We start from the raw sequence: 24,163 nt of genomic DNA, 5'->3' as shown, positions 1-24,163 counted from the left end.
GCCTAAAGAACTGAAGGCTGACATTACGACATGGAAAGACAGGTTTTTGTATTACGAATGGGCACTTTTGCGATAGCCAAAGTATGATTAATCGTTTCGATTGTATCGTAAGAATGTTAATTGAAAACTGACGTTTTGTGTTCGTTATGTAACAGACGGTCTCTTAGATTGTTTGAATACAGGTTCCCATGCATCTGTAGGTCTAAAAATGTACTTAGTAAATTATATTTGAATATTTAAATCTTTTGCTATACAATGGGATTGAAAATTGGTAAATTGACAGTTACAGTCTGAAAGTTAAAAAAAAATGTTAAAAAAGAAATTGAATGAGAGTGAGAGAGAAAATGTGAGTTATATTAAATGTTACTCAATAATGTAGAATTGGTATTCCAAAAGGCCAATCACAAATTGCAATATAACATTTGATTCAATAGAGCCACGCGCCATCTTAATATTTGAAAAAAAAACTCCAACAAGGATAAAATACCAAACCATTGTTTTTATACAACAAGTGATATTATAAAACCGTCAATTATAAACACAGAAACAAGAATCCGCCAACGTTTTACATTTTATTTTATCTGAGAATCCGAATCACGCGAATACTAAACTTAATTGGTTGGATATAGCGACAAAAAAGCGTTTTGCAACCTAACACGCAAGCGCCCGAATATAATTTAAATAATACGTTTACCTGTCCGAATCGATTCGACAATAATGGCATCTGAATAATCTAAGACAGATTAAAATGGAATCCGCTAACGTTAAGAAGCGAGAACCAGATGCGCGGCGTCTAGAGATATCGAAAATTCGAAAGTCAGTTGCCATGATCGAAATAGACTGCAATTTTTTTGCGACTGTTATCATCGATCAGATCAAAAAAGCTCATGAACAAAATTTGCATATAAAAGAGACTCCATAAACGTTTTACGTATCGATATTTCAAATGTACGCGTTTTCCGAAATTCTTATCGAACGATCTTTTAGCAAATATTTTACGAAGATTTTGCAAGCGATCTTTACCACGATACGACGATCCCAACGGCAGCGTTTTGACTTATTTCTTAATAAATAAACAACCAAGTTTATTTTCAGCGCCGCAGGTGCACAGGATACGAATAAAATGCGTCCTTAACGTCATAACGAATCGAGAGTGCAAGAAAAAAGTTGTGCAACAGTCTTCAAGAAACTTTCAAAAGGCAATGAGATGCTGTGAAATCGACAAGCAGTTTGCCGCGTATTTCGTACCTTACTAATTATTCTATAGCTTTGGTCACGATTTTTTAAACTGATACTAATACAAATAACAAGCACACCGATTTGTCTCAACATACAATTTTGAGACCTTTTTTTAATATTTGGAGGAAGTATTTAAAATGCTATACTTAAGCCAATTATATTGTCATACTTGAAAAAAAAATCAGATGCTTCTTCTTCACAACAATATTTTGAACTACATACCACCTTGAAAATAATTTTGATTGCATATATAAATGACTTACATCAGTATTGTTTAATATATTCATCCAATGCACCTTTTATAATTTAATGTTTATCAGCCATCCAAAATGGTTCAAACAAAAAACAGTCTACAAAGAAAATATGCAAAATTACCAAACATTTACATATTCGTCCATCTGTTTCCGAAGCAACGAAAACAAAATGTGTTTATTGTGTCACAGATTGAATTAGGGATCGAAAAAATTCGGATATCGCGTGACAACATGACAATTATGCGGAATAGCCCGAAGTGACGAAGATACGAAAACCAGGGTTCAAACAACAAAGATTCCGATTTGAATGTAGCAACGCTTAGGTATATGATTGGCTCCAACCAAGATGATAATTTCTAAAGACCGTAGGCGAATCTCTCGTTCCTCGCGATCGAGTCCACCTGCCCCTCTTTGATTTATTATGGATTCAGTATTAATTTGATATCCCTTTTTGTTGTAGCCCCTTGAGCGGTTTGAACGAGCGAGAGCTTTACGCGGTCCCCATTATATGTGGTCTCGGTTCAATCATAATTGCATATGAGCCTCCAGATAAAATAAAACTGAATGCAAAAATATTTTTTTATGGTGACTGGTAAATATTTAATAGTGATAAAAAGATTACGAGAAACACTAAACATATTTCTGTAATGATTATTACAGTTGATTCAAAACTTTATAATCATGCGTTCCCTAAAGTAATTCTTCACTAAGTGCTTGCAGGGAGAGAAAACAAATAAAAGCTAAGGAATGTTTAATTAGAATTAGTGACCTCACATTAAAAAAAGATAACCCCACTCCATCTTTGTTTTACTTAAACTTTTTTTAGTTCATTACAAAAACAGATTCAAAGGCAGAGCAGGCAAATGCATCAACACGTTATAATATTAATGTATCTCAGGAGATAGGTTCCGAACCAGTTTTTAATAAGAAATTGCCTCGCTTGCGGTAGAAAATTAATGATAGCAGATACTCGTCTAGTTGCAGTGCACCGAGGAATGTTTCTTGTTAGGGCTTGCGTATACGTGCCGCTATTTGCTTGTTTCTTTGCAAGTCGAAACAAGATAGTAGTTTGAAACAGGTATATATAGAAGAAAGTTGATGATCGTATTCGATTCTTGTCATAAATACGTATAAAAGTCATCAAGTTGATATTAAATGAAATGCTACACGTATCAAACAAACACATAAACATGTAGTCGATTTTAATGTTACGCTAGGAAAAGAATATAAACGTCAACTAAATATAAATCCAAACGACAAAGATTTTACAATAGCTGTAGAGATGGAACTAAATAAGCATCAATAAAAGTTGAATCTGCCAATCAATTTGCAGCATTAACAAGCGAATCTAATGGACAAAGTTAAGTTTAAGAGTCTCAATAATTAAACGCCACTACGATTATATTATTAGTGGATGTGTGCGTGTGTGAAGCGCCTAACGTTGTATTTTTATCTCACTCTTGTATTACAGGTTTATGGTGTGAATATTGTTGTTTATATAGCCATGTTGCCATGTTTTCGTTACGTTTATATTGATGGGAAACTGGCGGCTCTTAATAACCAAAATTTTGATTCGATGCGAAGTCTTATGTACTTGTTAAATTCTTTGTGTTTAGTTCGTAGACTGTTATTGATTATTGCTTATTGTTTGTTTTCAATCAATTTTTGATGTTATCTTGAATGATATGACGGTAAAGGACAACGATAAATATTTTTTATAACGTCATAAAATTTATTATACGGGATTTGACTTACCAATCAATTCTACCAAGTATTAATATTCTACGGATCATGTGATGAGAATAAAATCGTCGTAGATTTTAAAGGTGCTTTCGAAAATATCATATTTATTTAAAATTAATATTAATATTTAGACAAGCGGTAAATATAATTAGACGAAGTACATATTTAATGAGTTGGTCTAGACGATAACCATCAGCATCCTCCTGTACACCGAGAAATCCATACGGGGATCATCAATAAATTTTAATTACGTTTAATGCAATAATTTCTCATGATCTTATCGTAAAGTAAGATTCATGAACCTAAGCTATGGATGTACGAGCTCATCAATGTAAGTATAGTGTAGGATGGTACTTGATAATTTATATGTAGGAGAAAATGTTTGGCAATGGTCGTCTCTGTTGATATAAACTCTATGGAGTAAGCATTTGAAGGTTATTCTCTTGGTGTTACGTACTTCAAATACCGTGTTGGTTAATAAAACTGTTTGACCTAGGTTTGAAGCAATGTATAATAGTGACGCAAAAATAATACGGTCCCCATATTGGCTCCTTGAGAAACTCCAAGTAAGAATTTGAATTACAAGTCATCGCGATAAATTTTGCACGGGTAGAGATACAAATCGGGCAATAAATACCGAAGTGTTTTACTTCGACATCGACTATAGGTCCAAAATCGAATTAACAATATTTAATTATTTAAATTATACCTGATATTCTTACAGCAGGACCACTGGCTGCTTAATTAAAGTAAAAATATTCCGATCATGTTTCGATTGAACCGATCCATTTTCGATAAGACTGAATCATTAAAAGCTATTTTATATTTACGTAAGGCCGGTAACTTGTTAAATATTCATGAAAAATATACGATACGCTTATAATTTTTGTTCTTATTTGTTTTCGAAGTATTGACAGAATCGAGGGTAAAATGAGGTTTAAAATATAATGTCCATTACAAATTGTTTAATATTTTAGTAAGTTAAGTTAAAGACCATAACATAAGTTCAAATTCAATATTTAGACTTTTATAGAGTCATCCAATGTTGAGAACGATCCATTGATTGAAAGTGGGAAATTTATGTGACCAATGCGTTTACTAAGAGCTCTTAAAACCTACTTATGTTGAGACGTATGTGTTGTGAAAGCAAGACGCTTTTACATGCAGTATGCTCCATCTCGCTTCCACACGGACAAGCATCCAGCTTAGTTGTATAGTGACCAGAAGTTACGGTATCCACGCGGTTAACTTGACTGGCGCCAAGCCTCAGTCTGATATGACTTTGTAAAGCCAAATGCGTTTTAAACAATCCATCAGATTTAAAAATATTTTTCTAAGAATCGCTTGTAATATCATGGTCTTGTCGCGTCGGTTCTTTTTCATCCAAGGTATTAATTACGACAGTGGGTTTAATGGGATGGTATTCTGCATTATGCACTTCGATTCGATTATAAAGGCAATCATAACATAATTATGTTTAGCAAAAAACAGCGCATTATGGTACGATGATTTCATAGTTCCTAGGATTTTTAACAAACATTTATTTAGTGGGATATTTTGAGTCGTGTGGGACTTATGATCGAATAGTTAAGAATAAGAACAGACAATTACAAGTAACTATCTCTGAGGACATAGTTGCCTATCATCCAATTTAAGTGAGAATTATAGAAAGGTTTTTTGTTAATGTCCATTCAATACAAACTTTAAACGTTGTACAAAATTGTATCGAAGAATACTTTGTAAATTGCTTTACGATGGTCTTACATTGATGCGATGGTACTGTCAACAAAAAAAGAAAAAAAGAAAAATGATATCTAAATAATATTTTTTTAACTCTCTTCTGATAGTAAAAATGATGAATGTTTTTGATTTGACGAAACATATTCAAAAGATTATGGCAAGGACCACAAAAATAATAAGTAGTATAAAAAAGCCTAAACCATGTTTTAAACGCGGCCATATTAAAGCAATGAAATAAATTCTAATACATTTAGTTATTAATGGTTTGTTTGCTGACTCTACCAAGTCCTGTACTCTATTATGGTTTGAGCCAATAGAAAAAGATGAATCATCAGAATTTAAACTAATTACGGGCGGTAAAGTAAAAAACCTGCTAGATAATGTGGTTCAAGCCATTTGGGCTCAGCCTCGAAAATCACAAAGATCATGGCTTTTTTGTACAATGAGAACTGTTTCTTATAGTAATGTGCGTTTGATTAGAATTTACGTTTTTACAATACTCCCCTGAGATAAGAAGACAAAAAGTATGGGAATTCAAATGATTTAATTTTATTGATAGTGGCCGATGGTGTTCGTTTTACATTTTTGTATGGACTAAATAATTGGAACTTCTGCTTTAATGAAGTTTGTGACTCCAATAGCATTTAGAAATAATACCTCAGAAAAAAACAATATTTTTATCCCACAAAGATTTTCTATTTTTTAAATATGGTAAAAAAACAATGCAGCCTCAAAATATCATAACAATCATCCAATGCATAAAATATAAATATTTAATTACAAAAGAAAAACAATTCGAAATGTCATAAAATAACTGATGGATATTTTTTTAAATGTTCCATTCGTCATGGAAATCAAGTATACAGCCGAATAGTTTGCGCTCAAGAATGTCAAAATCATTAAAACGACTCAACTAAAGAAATCGATATTCAATTTGAATATTAATTCATTCTATAAGGAAACGAGTTAATTCATTATAAAACTGACACATTTAGAATTAAGAAAATATAAATAGAATTGGGTTTTTAAATTGTTTACTAGCTTGCTTCTACATTCTTTGAATGTTTGAAACGGTATCGAAAACGTTTACGAATTTTCCAAAAAAAAAAATGGACGTTGTCTGGTAAAATTATTATTATTATTTACATTACTTTGGCATTCTAGATTCTTAAAAGTTTTGATTTAAACCTTTTTTTGACAAAACCTATAACTTATATGTATGTCCATTTCGGGTAGATTTACTTGTGGACTAAGAAAATCTTAATAACAAAAACAATAACGAAAACATTAATAATTAATTTATACACATTTAAATGGTGCCTCTATTTTACTCAGATTTGATATACCAATCGCAATCTTATAAAACCAAAATATTTTGTGGAATTCTGTTTACGCTTTTCCGTACACAGGAAACACATTAGAAGCGACATGTTTACTAGATACAAGTAAAGATAGATATGCTATTTTCCTCATAGTTTACGTAATGCAGTTCTTTATAAGTATTTTATGGTTGTTTAAGTGGATTTTTATGTTCTATCCTAGTATTGCCAAACTGACGTTCAAGCCGTTCTTTAATCGCCATCTTTAATGTCCGCATGACGTTGTCGATCAAAACTACCAGCGCCAAGTTTAATGTACATTTCATATGATATAAAATGTTGGCGACTAACATTACCTATGATTAATGTCTCGTTGTAAATTTACAGTAAGCTATTAGGTACTTTACAACAGCCAATGACAAGCAATTCGTAATATTCGCGAACGAAAAATTTCGTAATCTTCGAAAGTATTATACAGGGTGTAAGGAACACCGTACCACCAAAGTCGCATAATGACTTTAAAATAACGTGTTAATTAATATTAAAGAAGTCGCTACCGTCGGAGATTAATATTTATAGATTTAGTCATTTTTGAGCACGCAATGAATTGGTTACCGCGCGATCCTTACGCTCAGCGTACGTACTTACACGAACTGTAATGTGGTAGGAGGGCGACACTCGGCGACACGATCGAAACATTCGAAACGCGCGCGCATTTTATAAAAATGTTGTGATGTAACGAAAAACAATCACAAAAAAAATACCAATCAATTTACACTATTCTGACTTCAATCTGTGTCTTGTGTATTATTAAATCAAACCTACTCTTACCTTAATCTCGCTCACTTCTAACCAGATAAGGTTCGAAAATTTCGAAATGTCCGCCATCTACGTGCACACAAATTTTGGCGCGGCGAAAAATCTGCTGCTGAACCCGGGGCAAAAAGTACCGCGTCCAGTAAATGTTCATCGCGAGACTTGCATTGCCACGTGCTTCGCCATAACACATTAGCATGTTGCCATTCTCCCGGGCGGTAAAATAACCTATCGAGCTACTAGGATCGTAATTTAAATAATACACACAACACACGCACTTATATCACTTAACACAATAAAATTGTCTGCCTACACGATAATTAGTCCGCGAATTACCCGATTGCACATGCACATTCGATTAGCGTAAGGAACAAACTGAGTAAAAATAGGTACTATTTTGAAAAAAGCCGAACTTTCGGTTTTACCTTTGAGTAGTGTTGGACCTAGGTACCTATGATTCTTTATCGATAAATTACATGAGGTCGAAGTGAATATCGTAAAATTATTCTTGACAATAAAGTACTTAACTTAAACCTTTAAAATTGATTAATCACAAAATGTACTTTTGTGTAAGAACATAATTGTTTTATGTGACTGGAATAATTATTCAGCAGTTCGTAGGAAAAAAAATGATAAAACTTTTTAGGCAGGAATTTCATTAGTAGATGATGGATATTAGTAAAAAAACAGAGTTTAATTTTAGAAAAAATAAATTATTGTTTATAACAACATGTTTTAGAACTACAGACTTCTAAACAATAACAAACTGTTAATAATAAAAGGTTTTAATAAATTTCGTAGTACGATAAGTTGATAAACGCTGAGAAAGTGATTTTTTATTTTATAACATGGAACCCGTGTAACAAAAATCGATGTACTATTTTATCCAGTGTCACAGGTACGTCACTCGCCGATACCGCTGTAGGTGTCGGCGACGCGCTAGCGGTGTCGACAAAGGCGGCTAGCGGTGCCTACAAAGCGCGCGGCTTTTTTTAAAGGAATAGTAGGCAGGATTACGAATAATGAGTGCGAGTGAGCGCGCAATAGTTGCGCTATCTCTTACGGTTGACGCTCATGAGTATTGGTTCGGTTTTGACGTCACTTTCGGTTAGATTTGCGAGAGAGCGATGACCGACGAGTACCTTTACGAATCAGCTGATCGGGAGCAGTTTTTAGTGTTTCATTTACATTGCCTTTTTTGTGAAAACGGCTTAATAATGATTTTGTTTATGAAAATATTATTGAAATACGTAGGAAAAATGATTTTATGACACATAAAATTAAAAAAACGCGAAAAAAAACTGCAATTTTCATGAAAAGACCGATGAAAAATTCCAACGCAGTGGGGTCTGGAATCATGTCTAGAACTCAGGTCCCACGGAAAAGTCACGGTGTTCCTTACACCCTGTATATTTCTTGAGAAATGTCGAAAATAATAAGTCATTTAATTTATAATCGTTAGCGATTACATAACGCCATCCGTCGTACGTACTGACCGCTTTTCTTTTGTTTATAAAAAAGAAAGCTGTGTTTGCGTACTTGACTTGGACTTTTGACCATACGCTACATACAAGCCATTCGTTTTCAATGAATAAATTTTATTCATCTAAGTAGATTCAAAAAATGTCTTAAGCGAAAAATATAAAACCGTTTAAAAACACGGGGTTCTTCAAAATTTAGCGATGAGTTTAAAATTCTGTAGTATTTTTTGTAGTTTTAAAGTATACAACGATAAAAAATAAAATAATAATGTTTCCTTTTCCTGAGAAAACTTGATCACTCACGATTCCTACTAAGCCATAGTTGTTTGGACTTAGTAGCCGACTCCAATCAGCGTCGAAGCCGTTCAGTTTTTATAACTCGCTATAAAATTACTCGATTCGCTTCATAAGGCGTCGACCCTCACACAAAATGTATGTTTTAATGAGTTATATATTATAGGATTGACGTCCAAAATATTTAAATCCGATTACGAGCTTCTTTGTATTGGACATGTCCATGTGTGAGTAGCACACAGTTTTGATAGCACGATAAAAATTCCTAGACCAAAATCCTGATGGGTCAAATAAATTATGCGCTCAGTTAATGTTAATTATTGAGGTAAGAGCAATAAATAAAGGATTTGTCTTCTTTGAGCTCGCAGTATAAGTCATACTTAAATAAAAAATATTATTTCGTTCGCTGTAACACAAATCAAAGATACTCTAATAAAATCCATCAGTATGTCTGTCATGTACTGTCCGAGACAGCAATATATTATTTGTCTGTTATCTCAAAGTACAATCACGAACCACTACTTAGGCATTCTGAACAAATGGCATTCGTTTGTACGATCGTCAGCCGACATTTTTTCATCACAATTGTACTTGAGCTTGAAAGTATAATCACCTTTTACTTATTAATCAAGATATAAAGAGTTCTTAGAAGCCAGAGCTAGCTACAATCGAGAAACTTTATAAATATTCCGATTCCGAGTATTCGGGCGGATACGGCCACAGTCCGCTTAACATCTGCAACTTGAGTTACACCGGCTGCCTGTTACGTGCATACAAATTATCTATAGCATACAACGACCAGTGTTGTAGAAAATTAAAATGTGCAGGAAAGCGGCACTCTAATACTCACGGTAAAAAATATAATTATAGTAAGTGTATGCATGATGGTCTGGACTAGAAATAGACCACTTTATCACTTCCTGCGAGTAAAAAGCAACTAACCGATAAAATTGAACATGAGTAGTCGCTTTTACGAGTAAACTAATAACATCATTTCATTTTTAACGATCATCATGTTAATGATGGTTGATTACATACATCAATCAAAAGAGACTTACCTATGATCTCTCAAGTGATCCTGTCTTCTGAAAGCCTTGCCGCAGATGTCACACGAGTATGGCCGCTCATCGGTATGTGTCCTTTCGTGGATGAGCAGGTTGTAGGATTTTGTAAATTGACGGTTACAGAATTTACAGATAAACTGTTTCTTAGGTCTTGAGGCACGACCAGGTGCTCTTAGCAGTCTTCTATCCAAATGGGGGTGCATCTGGTGAGGTCCAGCCCCAGGAGGAAATAAACCGGCTCCAGGGAATGTGAAACTGCCAGCTGCAGTGGGAGAGGGCCCTGGAGGACCAAGGAACGGTCCCGGTGGACCGTAGATGGGAGGTTGTGAAGATCCATCTGACATCATGCCTTCAATGGATGATGTTCTATGATGCGGTAGCAACATGGCTGCTGCAGCCTCACGCAATGCTACCTCTTTTCGTTTCTCAACCATCATAGCCATTAAATCGAAGGAGTTTCGCTTTGGGAAATTTCCAGACGCTCTGTCCGGAGAACCTTTAACAGGTTCAGCTCTTTCCCTATCCATCATTCTTTCTCTCTCAATGATTTCTGAAGGGATCAATGCGGGATGCATTTCGTTAGGATAAATAACTGGGTGCATAGTCCGAGTAGGAACAACAGGTACAAAAGCTGATGTTTCGCGATGGGAAGATGTAAGCAAGGAACCTGTTGTCATCTGTCGATGGTAAGGTAGGGGTGGTGATTCAAAGTTTCCTGATGGATTTCTGCCACTCGATGATGGGCGTTGTTGAGCTCTCTCAGCTGAGCTAGCGAGGAACTGGTCATGTCTAGACCTTAAAGGTGCTGTAACTGGTGTTTCATTAACAGGGCGAGGTGTGGACGCCCTCGATACTACTGTTCCAGCGTTGTCCGACATCACGGTTTCAAAAACATCTGAAAACAAAATAGAGTATAAATAACAGCTCGTTAAAATATCAATATTTCAATGCTACTTTCTAATTAAAATAAAATAAAAACTGTGATAAAAATTATGGGAAACCCATTTAAATAATTGGCTACACGCAGTTCCATAAAATCTAACATGCCGTCTTAAGATTTAGTAACTTCTAAACATACGAAATAAAGAAAAATCTTTTAATTTATGACAAACACATCTTAATTAACAACATTTTAATATTCTTGCTAACGTAGATTCTTATCTGAATCTTCCATTTGATCATGTACCAGATACGATTCTTACGTATTTCATTTACCATCCCACGTCTGATGAACATTAAGATTTATGGATCGAGAAACATGCTTAATTAAGCGGCCCTGCATTGTTTCGATGTATTAGCATAAAACATAAATTCTCACCTAACAGATGTATTGAAATCAGATCATTCGTTACCATATCTCATTTACATCCAATTGATTTCATACTGTTTTATGGATAAGTCGTTCATGGGATACAAAACGACTTTGCATTAGATGCTAACTTATGCATAGCGGTCAGTGCTTCTAATTTTACGCCTGATGGGTAAATAACACATTTTAAATTGAACATTCATATAACTACATCATGTATATCTATTGTTAATGCTGTAGTGTTAAGTTTATTAGATTTCTTAAACTAAGCAACAAAAAAGTGTACCGCCACTAATTAAACGTAGAACGTATTACCAATCAAAGTTCATTCCCCGTCTCTCGTTAATATATTCAATGCTACAAAACGTTTTGTTCAAATTTTTATTTTTGTATCCGTCTAGTTCCCTCATGCATCATTCATCAATTTATATTTTTGTATAAGTTTTAAGCTTCTGGTGATATCAGAAAATGTTAATGAGAACCGGATTTGGTCACAGTATCGGCATTAGTGTCGATTCTTGATTTATATCAGACTGTTCTTTGATTTGATTTCACTATAAATTCAGGCAATTTACTTGAAATTTATTATTATTGTATTTAAAAACCCCGTCTTGACCTCCAGTGAAGGTAGTTGGAGTCAATAAAATCGCGGCTATGTATAAATTATGATTTTAATCGGATTATCTTTAATTGATTTCATGACCCATTACTTATTTAGACTGGAATGGAAGATGACATTAAAATATAAAGCAACATACAAATTACATTTAAAATCAAATTCGAATTTTAATTGGTCTAGGTTCGAATCATTTTATTTTTCTTTGCTCGCTCATGAATAAAGTTTAGCTTATTATCACATTGTTTTTCGTTTTAACTTCAGCAATAAAAAAAAAACATTAATCGATAGATAGCTCATTGTTATCAGGGTCTTCAACAACAACATTTTTATAACTTTGACTTTCGTCTAGTACATTTTAATAGGGTTGTCACATGATCCCTATTATTTATTCAACTCGAATGAAGTCTCAAACATTGCTATTCCGAGATTTACGAGCCATCCTATTTCTATTTGAGATGAGCAATATGGCAGGACAATAAAACTGTTTAAACCCGTGTGTTTTCATAAAGTTTCCGGTGTCCGTAAACCTTATGCTCTTGTGTAGCTATGTCCATTTGTTTTGTTGCTATTCGCCTCTTTATGTAAGGAGATGTTAGCTTTTAAAGTTTCATTGTTTCTCTCTGAATATTTTGCTTTTTACTGTTTTAAAATATTTTCTCTGGTAGGTTCCACAGAATTTTAAATGAACTGTTTTCAGAGTTTCATGTTTTAAGTCCATGATTTATCGCCATTGTATTTTAAAGGAAAATAATATTCAAGGCGAGATAAATTAAGACAATTAAATTTAAATAATGTTTTACATTTGTTGTAATTATGTTCTTTTATCGTAACAATAAATAACCGATAAAATCTGATTGGATATTTTTTAGTGCGGCATGATTTGTTAATTATACATCCAGATTTAGAACTAGATGCTTCAATCCTTCATAATCTCGAATATAAAAACACATTTTATTGCTCTACCCATCATATTATAATATCACCAATAAGAAAAACCTAGCCGTCATTTATAGCAACTACAAAAGATTAATCTCAAATTCAATTTATTCAAGCGAGATCGAAAAAGGTGTACCAAGCCCGCATTTCACTGCACGCTGCCCGGTCTACCGTAAAAGCCTCTGATTTTATTGCTATCCTTCTCGCACCTCAACAACAACATCTTCCGTTGCCCTCGCACTCGTGCCACCTGATCGAATTTCTACCATCTTACTTGCACCGAAGCAGTAAAACTACTTTTATCTCTTTTTCGGTTTGAAAATTTAGTGATATGCATATTTATGTGGACAGTGCAGTTAGTAGTGGAGGTAGGGATGTAATACTGGTCATTTCAATAACATAAAGCTTTTAAAAGGAATACTTTAAGCGATCTCCTTGGAAATTTAAATTTCTTGTGTTGAGAATACGTGTGTTTACAATTGCTTTGAGATACCAGCGTATCTCTGTGTTTGTGATATGGGGAGCTCGTTTGGCTGTTGATTTCGATGTTTTGTTGGAAATTGTAGCACTAGATGCGTACTTTTTTCCTAAATATATGTGTGGTACATTACTTAGGATTGAAAATTCTATGCAATTAGCTTGAAGAAACGTAAATTTACGCCAATATGAAACCTAAACAGAACTCTACAATAATGCATAGATACCTAGTCACTATATTAAAATAACAAAAGACGTAAAACAATAAAACTAATCCCTCATAATTAAATGCGAACGCAAGTACAACAAGGAATACGATAACGATAGCGCTATCCTTTTCTATCTCTTACCGTTGGAAAGAGAGCATCAATCTCGCAATAAATTGCATATAGAAGTGAGTGAAACAACTTTATTAATGCTATCACGTTTAATACTTAAGCATATATTCACGTTTACTATTATTGAATAAGTTTTATTACTGCAAGCTACTTGAACGTTAAACTCATGAGCAACCTGTCTGTTAGTTAGTATTTATTTCTGTAGGTTGTATATTTAAATGCATGTGACTTCTTAGTACTGCAAAAGGCTCTGTAATATACCTATATATTTATTTTAAGCAGAAGCTAATGCCAACGCCAAACCCACGGTGCTTTACGAAGGTTTGTTCTGAGTTTTTTGTATGTGTCTTGAATGTTTGAGTAACCCCCTGAGACACAAGGATTATACTCCTTAGACAAAGGTACTAATTAAAAAAATATATTATTGAGTAGGGACTGTTGGGGTTGTTGCCTTTGTGGAAGTGAGAAAGCATTATGCGAAGTATGTCAGCGTTTCTCTTTCATGATTGAAATCAATACAAAAAGCCCAAACTTCAAGTTTTAAACAGTATTAATTGTGACATTGTGTTTATTTAAAAATTAAAAAGAGCGTTAAAAATAAAAAATATACTTGTGTATGGCGCAGTCGGACAGAAAAAAATATCCATTAAAGGTTTTATAGATATTTCACATAAGCTTGGTAAACGAGCTGAAAAGTTTTTGTGTAGGTACGTAGAAAGCTTAACCTTAAAACTAACACATTAATTAATTCTATACGGTGTTTTTTTATATTGAACCTCGCCATAGTAGTTAGGTTCTAAGACAATAAAAGTTAACTAAAAGCAATTAAACTGAGGTTTTTTACCACGGTTTCATTCGCGTAAAATACAAGTTTGGTAAAAATTATTGATCCGTTATGATTGAGTAACAAATGTTTTTAGTTTCATGGGAACTTTCGATGCAGGGTGAAGATCCTATGTCCTCAATGATGTAAGAATATTTGGAATTTAAAGTTTTTTTGGTATTGATGTGGAATCCTAAAATGTTGTCAAATTGAAACTGATTTAACTCTATTTTGAACGATCCTTGACAACTTAAACGTTTGTAAAAAGTATGAAACAAGTTGTGGATTACTAGGCTTATTTGAGACCAACTTGTCCTGAAAACATCTTTGATGAGCTTGTGAAATTCACCAGATATTTTTTAAGGAAATAAAATCAATATAAGGAACAGGACAAAAATTGTCTCATGTTTTACACAGATTTTCTTGTCAGGATCATAAAAAATATTCTACACCAACCGGACATAAACTAAGCAAGGTCTAATTCAGTTACTACACAACTTAGTACCATTCAACAAACCAATGAACACAGAACACGTGTTCTGTCGGCTCGTTTCATGTTTTTCCCACCTGTCAGTTTCGAAATACCATAAAATATATTAAAATTTATGGATCGAGATACACACCTAATAATCAGGCCGGTTTTTTTCTCAAGACTCTACAAATTCACACTGAATATTTCATAGATCAGTTCTAAAGTAGATTGCAATGAAATATTCAATTATTAAGTATAATTTACATTTGTATTGAATATTCATATTGCATGTATTTTTTTCTGTAGAGGGGTTTAATTATTTTGTATAGGTGAGAATTGTATGGTAGAGTTTTGTTTCACGTTTCAAAAGCATTTGAACAAAATTTGGGCCACAGATACTTTATACCCAGTTAAGCTGGTTGATATTTTTATCCAGACAAATTAAAAATATGCAAAAAACCCCTATTCAAATCCAAGCAAGAAAGCTACTAGCTAGTTTTAACATAAAAATCGACTTCTTATAACATGAAAACGTGAGAAACAAAAATTACTTTTCATACAACTTTATTTTTTATCAGTAGTTTTAAAGTACCTACTTTAGCGTTCATACACGTAAAGGAACTTTATTTTTTTAACACTTAAATCCTGTTTTAAGATTAGTTGCACTTTGCTTATCTCACATCGAAGTCCATTTTCGCGGAAGTTTTTAAATGGCGTTAACTGTCGACGAGACCAGTTCAAAAAACAAGTGTACTAAGTTTGATTCGCGATGATAAAATGAAATATATCTGATTATCGGTTTAATAAATCTCTTTTATGTTTACCGACGTTGAAATAGGTTAGGTTTTCTAATGGAATTGAATTATCCTAATTTATGTTGAGAATAAGTGCATTAAAGCATATTATGTTACTTTTGGGTAATGCTTAAGTAAATTTGTTTATGTAAAGAGTTTTATAATTTTTGAGAAAAAGCAAAAAAATAATTTTTACTCATACTAGTCTGTACTATCAGCTCTTCAGCTCCAGCTTCCAAAATGGAAAGGGTCCTCGAAAAAGCTATTTTCTTCGAAATTACCATAACGTAAGTTTAAAGTTATATCAAATTCCATTAATTTCATTATTTATTAACTAAGTTAATTACCCAATAGCACAAGTTAGAAAGATACATGTCATACTGACCAAACATAAAATCAAAATTTCTTGAATATCTTTCTGGCTCTACTTTACAACTAAAAGTGATGAAGACTGCATGAGGCTTTAGACCTGATTGAGTATACAGTATTCAACTATACGGAACTTACCATATTTTAAACTTAAAACTGACATGAGAAGTTTTTTTCTTATGTTGATATAGCTGACTCTACCAATTCTACAACTTGAACTGTTTGCACTAGCTAATAGCTTACTAAACCATGAAGTAAATAGCGATTGACCAATGCAGTAATCGTTTCAGTCCATTTACTTCATTAAACACAAAAATACTCAGAAATTATAAAGGTTTATTGACGTCGTATTGCGGTATCCATTTTCGGTGTCGCAAGGAACCGATAAGTATCATTGCCCTGATAAGATTACAGCATTATCTCTTGATGGTTAAGATTAACTACTATTTGTCACACAATGAAAACCTGCCGTCATTTCTACTGTGTTTTCGTTGCGTAATGCTTTCTTACTTCTGCACTTAGATGCAGATTCCAGTTTGCTTAATAATATGTCATATGAAGGTTATAAACAAATGTAGGTTTTATTTTTATCAAACCATAAAATTAACTTTAAAGGAATTAAAGAGCAACTAAAGAGATTGTTTATAGTGACTACTATACTCTTTACAATGAACTGCTTGCTTGTAATGAATAAACATTTTTGTTTTCCTACTGTAGTTACATTCAAATGATTAAATTTTTTTATGTTTTCTATAGTAAAAACTAGTGATCGAATTTATTTCTTAAAACGTGTTTTTCTATTAAAGAAAAAATATTATGGAGGTACATTACTTGAGTTTAAAAGTTAAGTTTTCATTAATTGATTTTTAAAACCTCATTAATTGTGAATTATATTTTGCCATAATGTCCAAGTTGATAGTATTCATGTCTTTTAAAATAGTTTCATTTAAAATATCTCACTCATACTATCTAAATAGATCGACTTGACGCGACCTGCATTCATACAACGCTGATCTATCCATCGCTCCAAACGAAAATGTAATTTAGTTTTATAGCGATTTTTATTACTCATATTTCTTTGATTGGATGTTGTAAATTTCGCTATTATGACCAAGTCGGTGATCAGAATAAAACCTTTTAATTGATTTAATAAATAAAAGCGTCAAAGGTAAATGGACTCTATATCTTAGGTAGACAGTTGAAACTGCCTAATCACAATGGATTTTTTATCTTCCATATCGTTTATGAAAGTAGATTAACGAATACTTGAAGAAAGTAATAATGATTAAATAATATTTCCATAGCTAGAGTTTCCATGAGCCCAGCCTTAAGTAATGCATGCATATGAATAATAACATAAGGAAGTCATTTCAGATGTCAGTTATATCTCGAACCTGCATGCTATATTGACCAGCACCATCATAGGGATAAGGTTGAATATCGCCTGCAGACATCCTGCACCTGGTTTATTTCAGAAGTTTCTATAGGCACACGTGTAAGTGTATAAGCAATTACTACTTAATAAATAATTAAACATTACAACATTAATAGATGAACGAGTATTAGTACCTACAGTGAATAATTTTAATTAGAAACGCTTAATGTATTGTAGCGATAAAAAGATATATCAGTTGATAATACAGAAGCAAATAATGTTACACAGGCCCCATAGATAAGAGTCATTGAACTACAGCTAAGTATCAAGTAATGTAGAGCTAAAGTAGAGTCAACTGTTCTGAATTAATGAGACAAAGCTAAGAAATAAATCTTCAAACAATCAGATAATTACTGCTAAGCACAGTGGCAGGAAGCATTAAGTAAACAGCGCTGTAAAATAGAACAATAGAGCAAACCACAGCCCGTTAGTTCCCAGAATTGTTTTTATAAAGCATACGCGTTGAAAACAATAACAGGGGTTGAGCACGTGATAAAACAGGTAGCGAAGCTCACCATGGCTACCCAATTTATTCCACATCCGCTGTATTAAATTACAAAAATCGTATAAAAAAATCCACTCACAAGGCGGTTGGGCGATCAATCGACCGATCTGTCGAGGTCCAACCCTCCAGTAGTCAGGTAGTCAACCCGCAAAGTTTACAAACTAGTGTCCGCAAGCGTACAATGGTTGTCCATTGCAATTTTTTGTCACATTTCACAGTCCAACCGCAGTAGGTGGCGTCGAAACAGGTGAATAGGAGATTAGTGGAAGCGTACACAACAATAGACGCACTGTACAGGCCATAAAACAGTTAATAGAGACTGTGAACTAAAAAGTTATTGCCGTAGCTAAACTGTCACTTCTTCACTTGGTCTCACACGATAATAATGCACTGAGTTTGTTCACTGTAATCCTTGGATAGGTTTTTTTTCACGACACTTTTTTTTTCAGTGTGGCATCACTGTGCGTTGATGTTGCGCGTGCGCATGGCGCGCGACTGGAGGGAGTAGAGCGCGCGTACTACCGTCGGCCGTCGTCAGAGGCAGTAGCGCTCCTGTAGCGTCGCCCCCCCCCCCGCCCCGCCCGGCGCCCGCGCCCGCGCCTCGCCCCGCCGAAGCCTCCATACTGTTTTTACTTCGAGAGCGATAAAAAAGGGAAGGATATCGTTGAATTGTTTATTTTTCGTGTTAGTAGCTTATAAGTCGTGTAAATTAACACCGCCCTCGGACTTAGTATCGCGGCTCATGAATTTCGTTGCCCTCGATAATTGATAATGCTTATTATTTCATTTTTTTATGTATGTTTTTAATTTTCGACAAAAAAACATTGGTAGTGGAAGTAGTTTTTAACATTTTAAAGTGATTCTGTGATGAAAATGGAAAAGGATTGAAGTTGTGAAAAGAAAACTAAAAAAAATATTTTTATTATTTATTACAACGAAATCTATTCTTACAGTCACATATATTATTTAAAAAATCTGACTGATAATCACTAATATATAATAATATCCATCTTAAACAAAACTTTAATAGTAAATGATCTATTAAAGTTCTTGAAACAACAGAAAATAATATTTTCGTATTTGTTAACGTTCACAATAAAATCTGGCACAAATTCTTTGGCATGACAATATATATTTATAACTTCAACCAATATAATTTTAATAATTATTATTTAATGTTTTATTTCTTTGATACTTATTTACTGAACACATTACAATATCTATGTTGTTATAATCATTTCATAAGTTGATAAATCTATGTAATACCAATAAACTATAATTTAAACAACGTGCTTTTATAAATCTGCAATAGATCAAACGAAAAATGTATAATATATTCTTATACACAACTATGTAAACATTCACTAATTTACATGGTCTACTCTATATAAGCTTTTAACCGACTGTCACGATTAAGTCTTTTTTTTATTTATCATTTAAATATATTGAGCTTTTACTGATTATTTATATACAAATTGTCAATATCGGATTTAATTTTCTCCTATTATTTATCATTTTAATGCACAATTTAAGTCACCTAGTATGGACCACATTCTAAGGGGATATAAATACCGATCAATATTTATTTTTAATATTACATACAATACAATATGAATTTAAAGATATTTATAAAATCTGTAACCTTTCATCAAAAATATTTACAAAAATCGTAAAGAAATTACTAATGAATATTTACTTACGTGAAACGATACAAGCTTATACATAATATATATTTCAATTATTCTGACTCTCACAACACAGACAATGATCACTTTAAGAAGGTTACAGATGAAATTAAATTATTTCAACCACAAAATTGTGCTTCATGTACTAACTACGCTTATTATATTCTAACAATTTGGCACATCAATAATGATACCTACTATGTTTACCTATTGTATCTACGTTTCACACCTATATAATAAATGTTATGTCATAATTTATTAGGAATATTATTTCATCTTAATTTTACGTTCTTAGATTTCATCATCAATATTTTAAAACAGTACGATGTCAGTCGTTACTTTAGAGTTTGGTACTTGGGGGCCTACCACGGTGTCTTAAAGTAGTACTGCTGTGAGAGCGAGATAGCTCACTACGATGTGTATAGCAACCTCTCGCTCTAACAACAGTTAAAAGCGTCACTTAAAAAGGTATTGGTGGTATTCCCCCAGGTATCGTTTGCCTTGCTTCGTTTGTTTTGAGATTCCGATAGCTGATATTATCAATTTATTTGACTCTCGCATCATTTGTCTTCAGAAATGTACACTGTGTTAGGAAAACTGTAATGAATTATTTATTTTTTCGTTTAGTCTCATATTCATCAGTCGTAATCAGTGCCTGTACTATAAGCCTTCAATGCAAGACTTTTGCCGTTGTGAGAGCGAGATAACACTAAGAACAGTGTATTGCGCTATTTCACTTCCACAATGACATCAGCCTTCTTTGGAGTCATAGTAAGCGCGCAGGTGTATAAAAAGACATTTTATATAATGTTTTTAGTCATTAACATCATTGATATATTTATTTTTATATATCTATTTTAGAATTACATAGATTAAAGCTATGCATTTAATAAACATGTATCATCTTCGATGCGTCGTTTCCGTGTTATCTACTTTCTTTAAACATTTTTTTTATCAATACATGTAACCTAATATATGATATTTATAATTTAAATAATACTCTACATTTGAATAATTATATTTCTATTCTTGAATAATTTTTGTTTTAGTGATGGGATAATAGGTACATACGAATAAGGACGGGACACGTTGCCGTTAGAGATGTACCTTTATACATATCGATGACTTGATGTAAATCGAATAATACCGAGCACTTTATGTATGCCAGTGAACCCAGATAGCGTGTTCAATTCATTTCTCATAGTGCTGTCTACACGCTTGGCGTGTCCGAGCAAAATTCGAAAATTGCCATGTGAAATCTTACAATTAAATTATGGAAGGCGCTAAATTTCGATGACGCTGTAGCAGGATAGACTTCAACATCATGTATTCTATTGTTTCCAATCCCATTCATAGAAAAGTATTAGGTTGTAAAAATTAATTGGTAGGTACTATTATTTTTAATTGGAAATCTATTGGTGAGTTAGACAGGTACGGGAAGTAGAGTTCCCATGGTAACCACTTCTATTCTAAGTGTTCAATTATTTAATAGACAATTTATTGTTTGCTTTCATAGGAAAGATTTACTTAAAGAAATTTTTACTGTTCGGTAATCAACGATCCTTTCATGAGTTTTCATGCTTCAATGGTCATCATTATCCCTCAAAACGTTCATCGATTCAAAAATGTTCTCGATTAAACTCAAACGATTTTCACTTACTGAATATTTAAAAGTGATTTCGAACACTCGATTAATTAAAAAATAATTGCTCGATTTTCAAAGTGCTCAGTTGCACCATTCACTTTGACATATTAACGGTGTCAATGCATTTTAAGACAGGTTCTTTTCCTGTAGACCGTTCATTATCTGGCACTTTAAAAAACCAACATGTTACAAATAAAGCCAATAAACAGAATTTTTAATTCAGTTCAAAAATTAACCTCAAAATTTTGAAACGGTATTCTTGATCTTATTAAGTAATTTTTTAAGTATGTGTGTGTTTTTGTGTAAGTAAATGAGAGCTTTGGGAGGTTAAGTAATTTTGGTAAGATATAATAAGTATCTGAACGATTTTAATACGCTTTTTCAGATAAATTTAGAAGAGACATAAACGAACTCTATATTTATGGAAGTAAGGTACAAAATTGATTCGCTAATCAACATTTAACAAGGAATAATACAAAAAGCTTTTTGAGAAAAGGATGGAATATTAAAAAAGAAATAAATATAATAACTCAAAATATGGAATAACAATAAATATATTTGATACAACTAAAGCTATAGAAAGTCGTATGAATCTTCGGAGGGTAGGGCTCGTCGTCAACCGGCCTTCATCCACCTATCTATGGAGTACTCCAAAGCAGCCATCCATCTGTAACAAAGACAGAAATTACTATACAATAGTAGAAAACACTGAAAAATGAGTCCAATTGATATGAATGGTAGAATACTAAAGGCACATCAAGAAAGAGACCTTAATGGAAGTAAAATCGATCTGTCCAGAATCCAACCTAAAATAATTAAGAGAAAAATCTCATAGCTAAAATAATGTTTAAAAGTTAATTAGAATCAAATTTGACTGTTTGGATAGCCAATTGGTGTAGATTACCATTCCAAATCCAGTGTGTGGAACGTGTTAGCATTTGTGTGATCCACGAATGCTTTTTAAGCCAGGGTGTCGCCTGTGACTAAACGAGCTCAACTAGAGACTCAAAGGTTAGATTCCTTAATACGGGAGCCGTTTTCTTTTTTAAACACAAATCTTTACTATAAATCTAAAGAGTTTGTTTGTTTGTTTGAACGCGCTAATCTCAGGAAGTACTGGTTCAAATTGAAAAATTATTTTTGTGTTGAATAGACTATTCATTGAGGAAGGTTTTAGGCTATATACCATCACGCTGTGACTAATAGGAGCGAAGATACAATGGAAAATGTGGAAAAAAAACAGGGCTGGTATAAATCATAACTTATATTATCTTCTAACCACGAGGACGCAGTCGCTGGCAACAGCTAGTTAAGTATAAAGCATTAAGAGATAAAAAATTGCTTAAACTACTTGGTTCTTTTAGTACTTTTTAGTAAATTAATTAATACAATTATTCATTTACGCAAACGGTGGCGTTCAAAATCAAGAACTCACGAGGCGGTTACTAGAGAACTTCAAAGTGTTGCAACTATAATCAAATTGAAAACTCACAGTTACGATGTTTAATAACTAAATCTTTGCTATAATTAACTGGGCACTTAGAATTTGGTTAACAAGGCAAGCTAATGGATTGAATCGAGCTAACAACCAATGTACTGCCTAAGGCCGATCATAACGAAGCTTAATGAAACATCACCTTTATTTTAATATCTATGAAATTACATAAACCTTATGACTTTATACCACTTTGTTTTATATTTTAAAGACTCCTTTCTGGGATATACAGAAATAAAAAAGTATTTTGATTTTGGGTCGAGGAGTTCTATAGCAAATAATTTTATAATCAGGTATTTTGGCGAAAAAAGGAGAGGCTAAGATTTTGATCTATGAGGGATAGGTTTTGGTATGTTCACGTCAGATTTATTCATGGTAGAGATCCAACGATGTCTGTATCTATCGTCCGAGTATTTTCTTATTTATATTTAGTGGAGGACCACAATAGGAATACATTATTAATTGTATTGGATTAAATAAATACTAAAATAATGGTAAACATCTTTAAACCGTAATTTTAAAATTGTATGGTTCATGCGGTCAAATTAAGGTTGGATGTAACATTTTGGGCAATAACTTAAAAGATATATTATGTTATAACTAAAAATATACACATATGATTGCGCAAACTGTTACTTTAAAGTGCGAAATTCAAATGTAATAACGAATTGTCTTACGTTTTCTCATCTAATATATAAAATTCCCGTGTCACGATGTTAGTTACCGTACTCCTCGGAAACGGTCCGACCGATTCTTATGAAATTTTGTATACATATTGGGTAGGTCTGAGAATAGAACAACATCTATTTTTCATACCCCTAAGTGTTAAGGGTTGCCCACACTAAAAAAATAAATTTTATTTTTTGGACTTAATTGTTTGTTTTTATTTTTTTAATAATGTGGCACTAAAAATACACCCAACTAGGAAAAAAAAAATATTCGGCAAAACAACGTTTGCTGGGTCAGCTAGTAAATTTATATATTTTTAAAGTGTCATTCAAAAAGTGACACAGATTTCTCGTAGTACCTAATAATGTTTGCAAACCCTTACCGTTTCCTGTCCATTTCAGATTCCGTGTGGAAGTAGAAGTGTCTCTGTTTTGGCTCCGTGGGCATCACCTCGAAGGCGTATTTCTTTCCGCCAGGAGCGCACGTCTGTATCCTGTAGCCATGAAGACAGGCCATACCTGGGAAGAAATCATTCCATATTTGTTGACTAGCCAACGGTAATTTCTTAATATTTAATGTATCGTCGCAAAGTCTTGTGTCTTTTTGGGATAAATGGGCCATAGGTACCATTTTTGCGAGACC

At 33.1% G+C, this 24,163-nt stretch overlaps 2 protein-coding genes across 2 annotated transcripts in view; both read right to left on the bottom strand.

Moving 5' to 3' along the window:
• LOC113491698 (protein bowel) overlaps window positions 1-18,973 on the bottom strand; it is a 38,826-nt gene extending 19,853 nt beyond the window's left edge. The window contains exons 1-2 of the mRNA XM_026868820.1: window positions 18,107-18,973; window positions 9,945-10,845 (exon numbers count right to left, since the gene is read on the bottom strand). Of these exons, the coding sequence (XP_026724621.1) occupies window positions 9,945-10,828 (884 nt within the window). The 5' untranslated portion in view covers window positions 10,829-10,845; window positions 18,107-18,973. The remainder of the gene's footprint in view (window positions 1-9,944; window positions 10,846-18,106) is intronic.
• Window positions 18,974-21,893: 2,920 nt separating this feature from the next.
• LOC113500251 overlaps window positions 21,894-24,163 on the bottom strand; it is a 124,244-nt gene continuing 121,974 nt past the window's right edge. The window contains 2 exon segments of the mRNA XM_026880960.1: window positions 21,894-22,024; window positions 23,904-24,039. Of these exon segments, the coding sequence (XP_026736761.1) occupies window positions 21,973-22,024; window positions 23,904-24,039 (188 nt within the window). The 3' untranslated portion in view covers window positions 21,894-21,972.

Source organism: Trichoplusia ni, chromosome 1 (genome assembly GCF_003590095.1).
Source record: "Trichoplusia ni isolate ovarian cell line Hi5 chromosome 1, tn1, whole genome shotgun sequence".
Taxonomy (NCBI): domain Eukaryota; kingdom Metazoa; phylum Arthropoda; class Insecta; order Lepidoptera; family Noctuidae; genus Trichoplusia; species Trichoplusia ni.
This window is presented reverse-complemented; position numbering and strand designations above follow the sequence as displayed.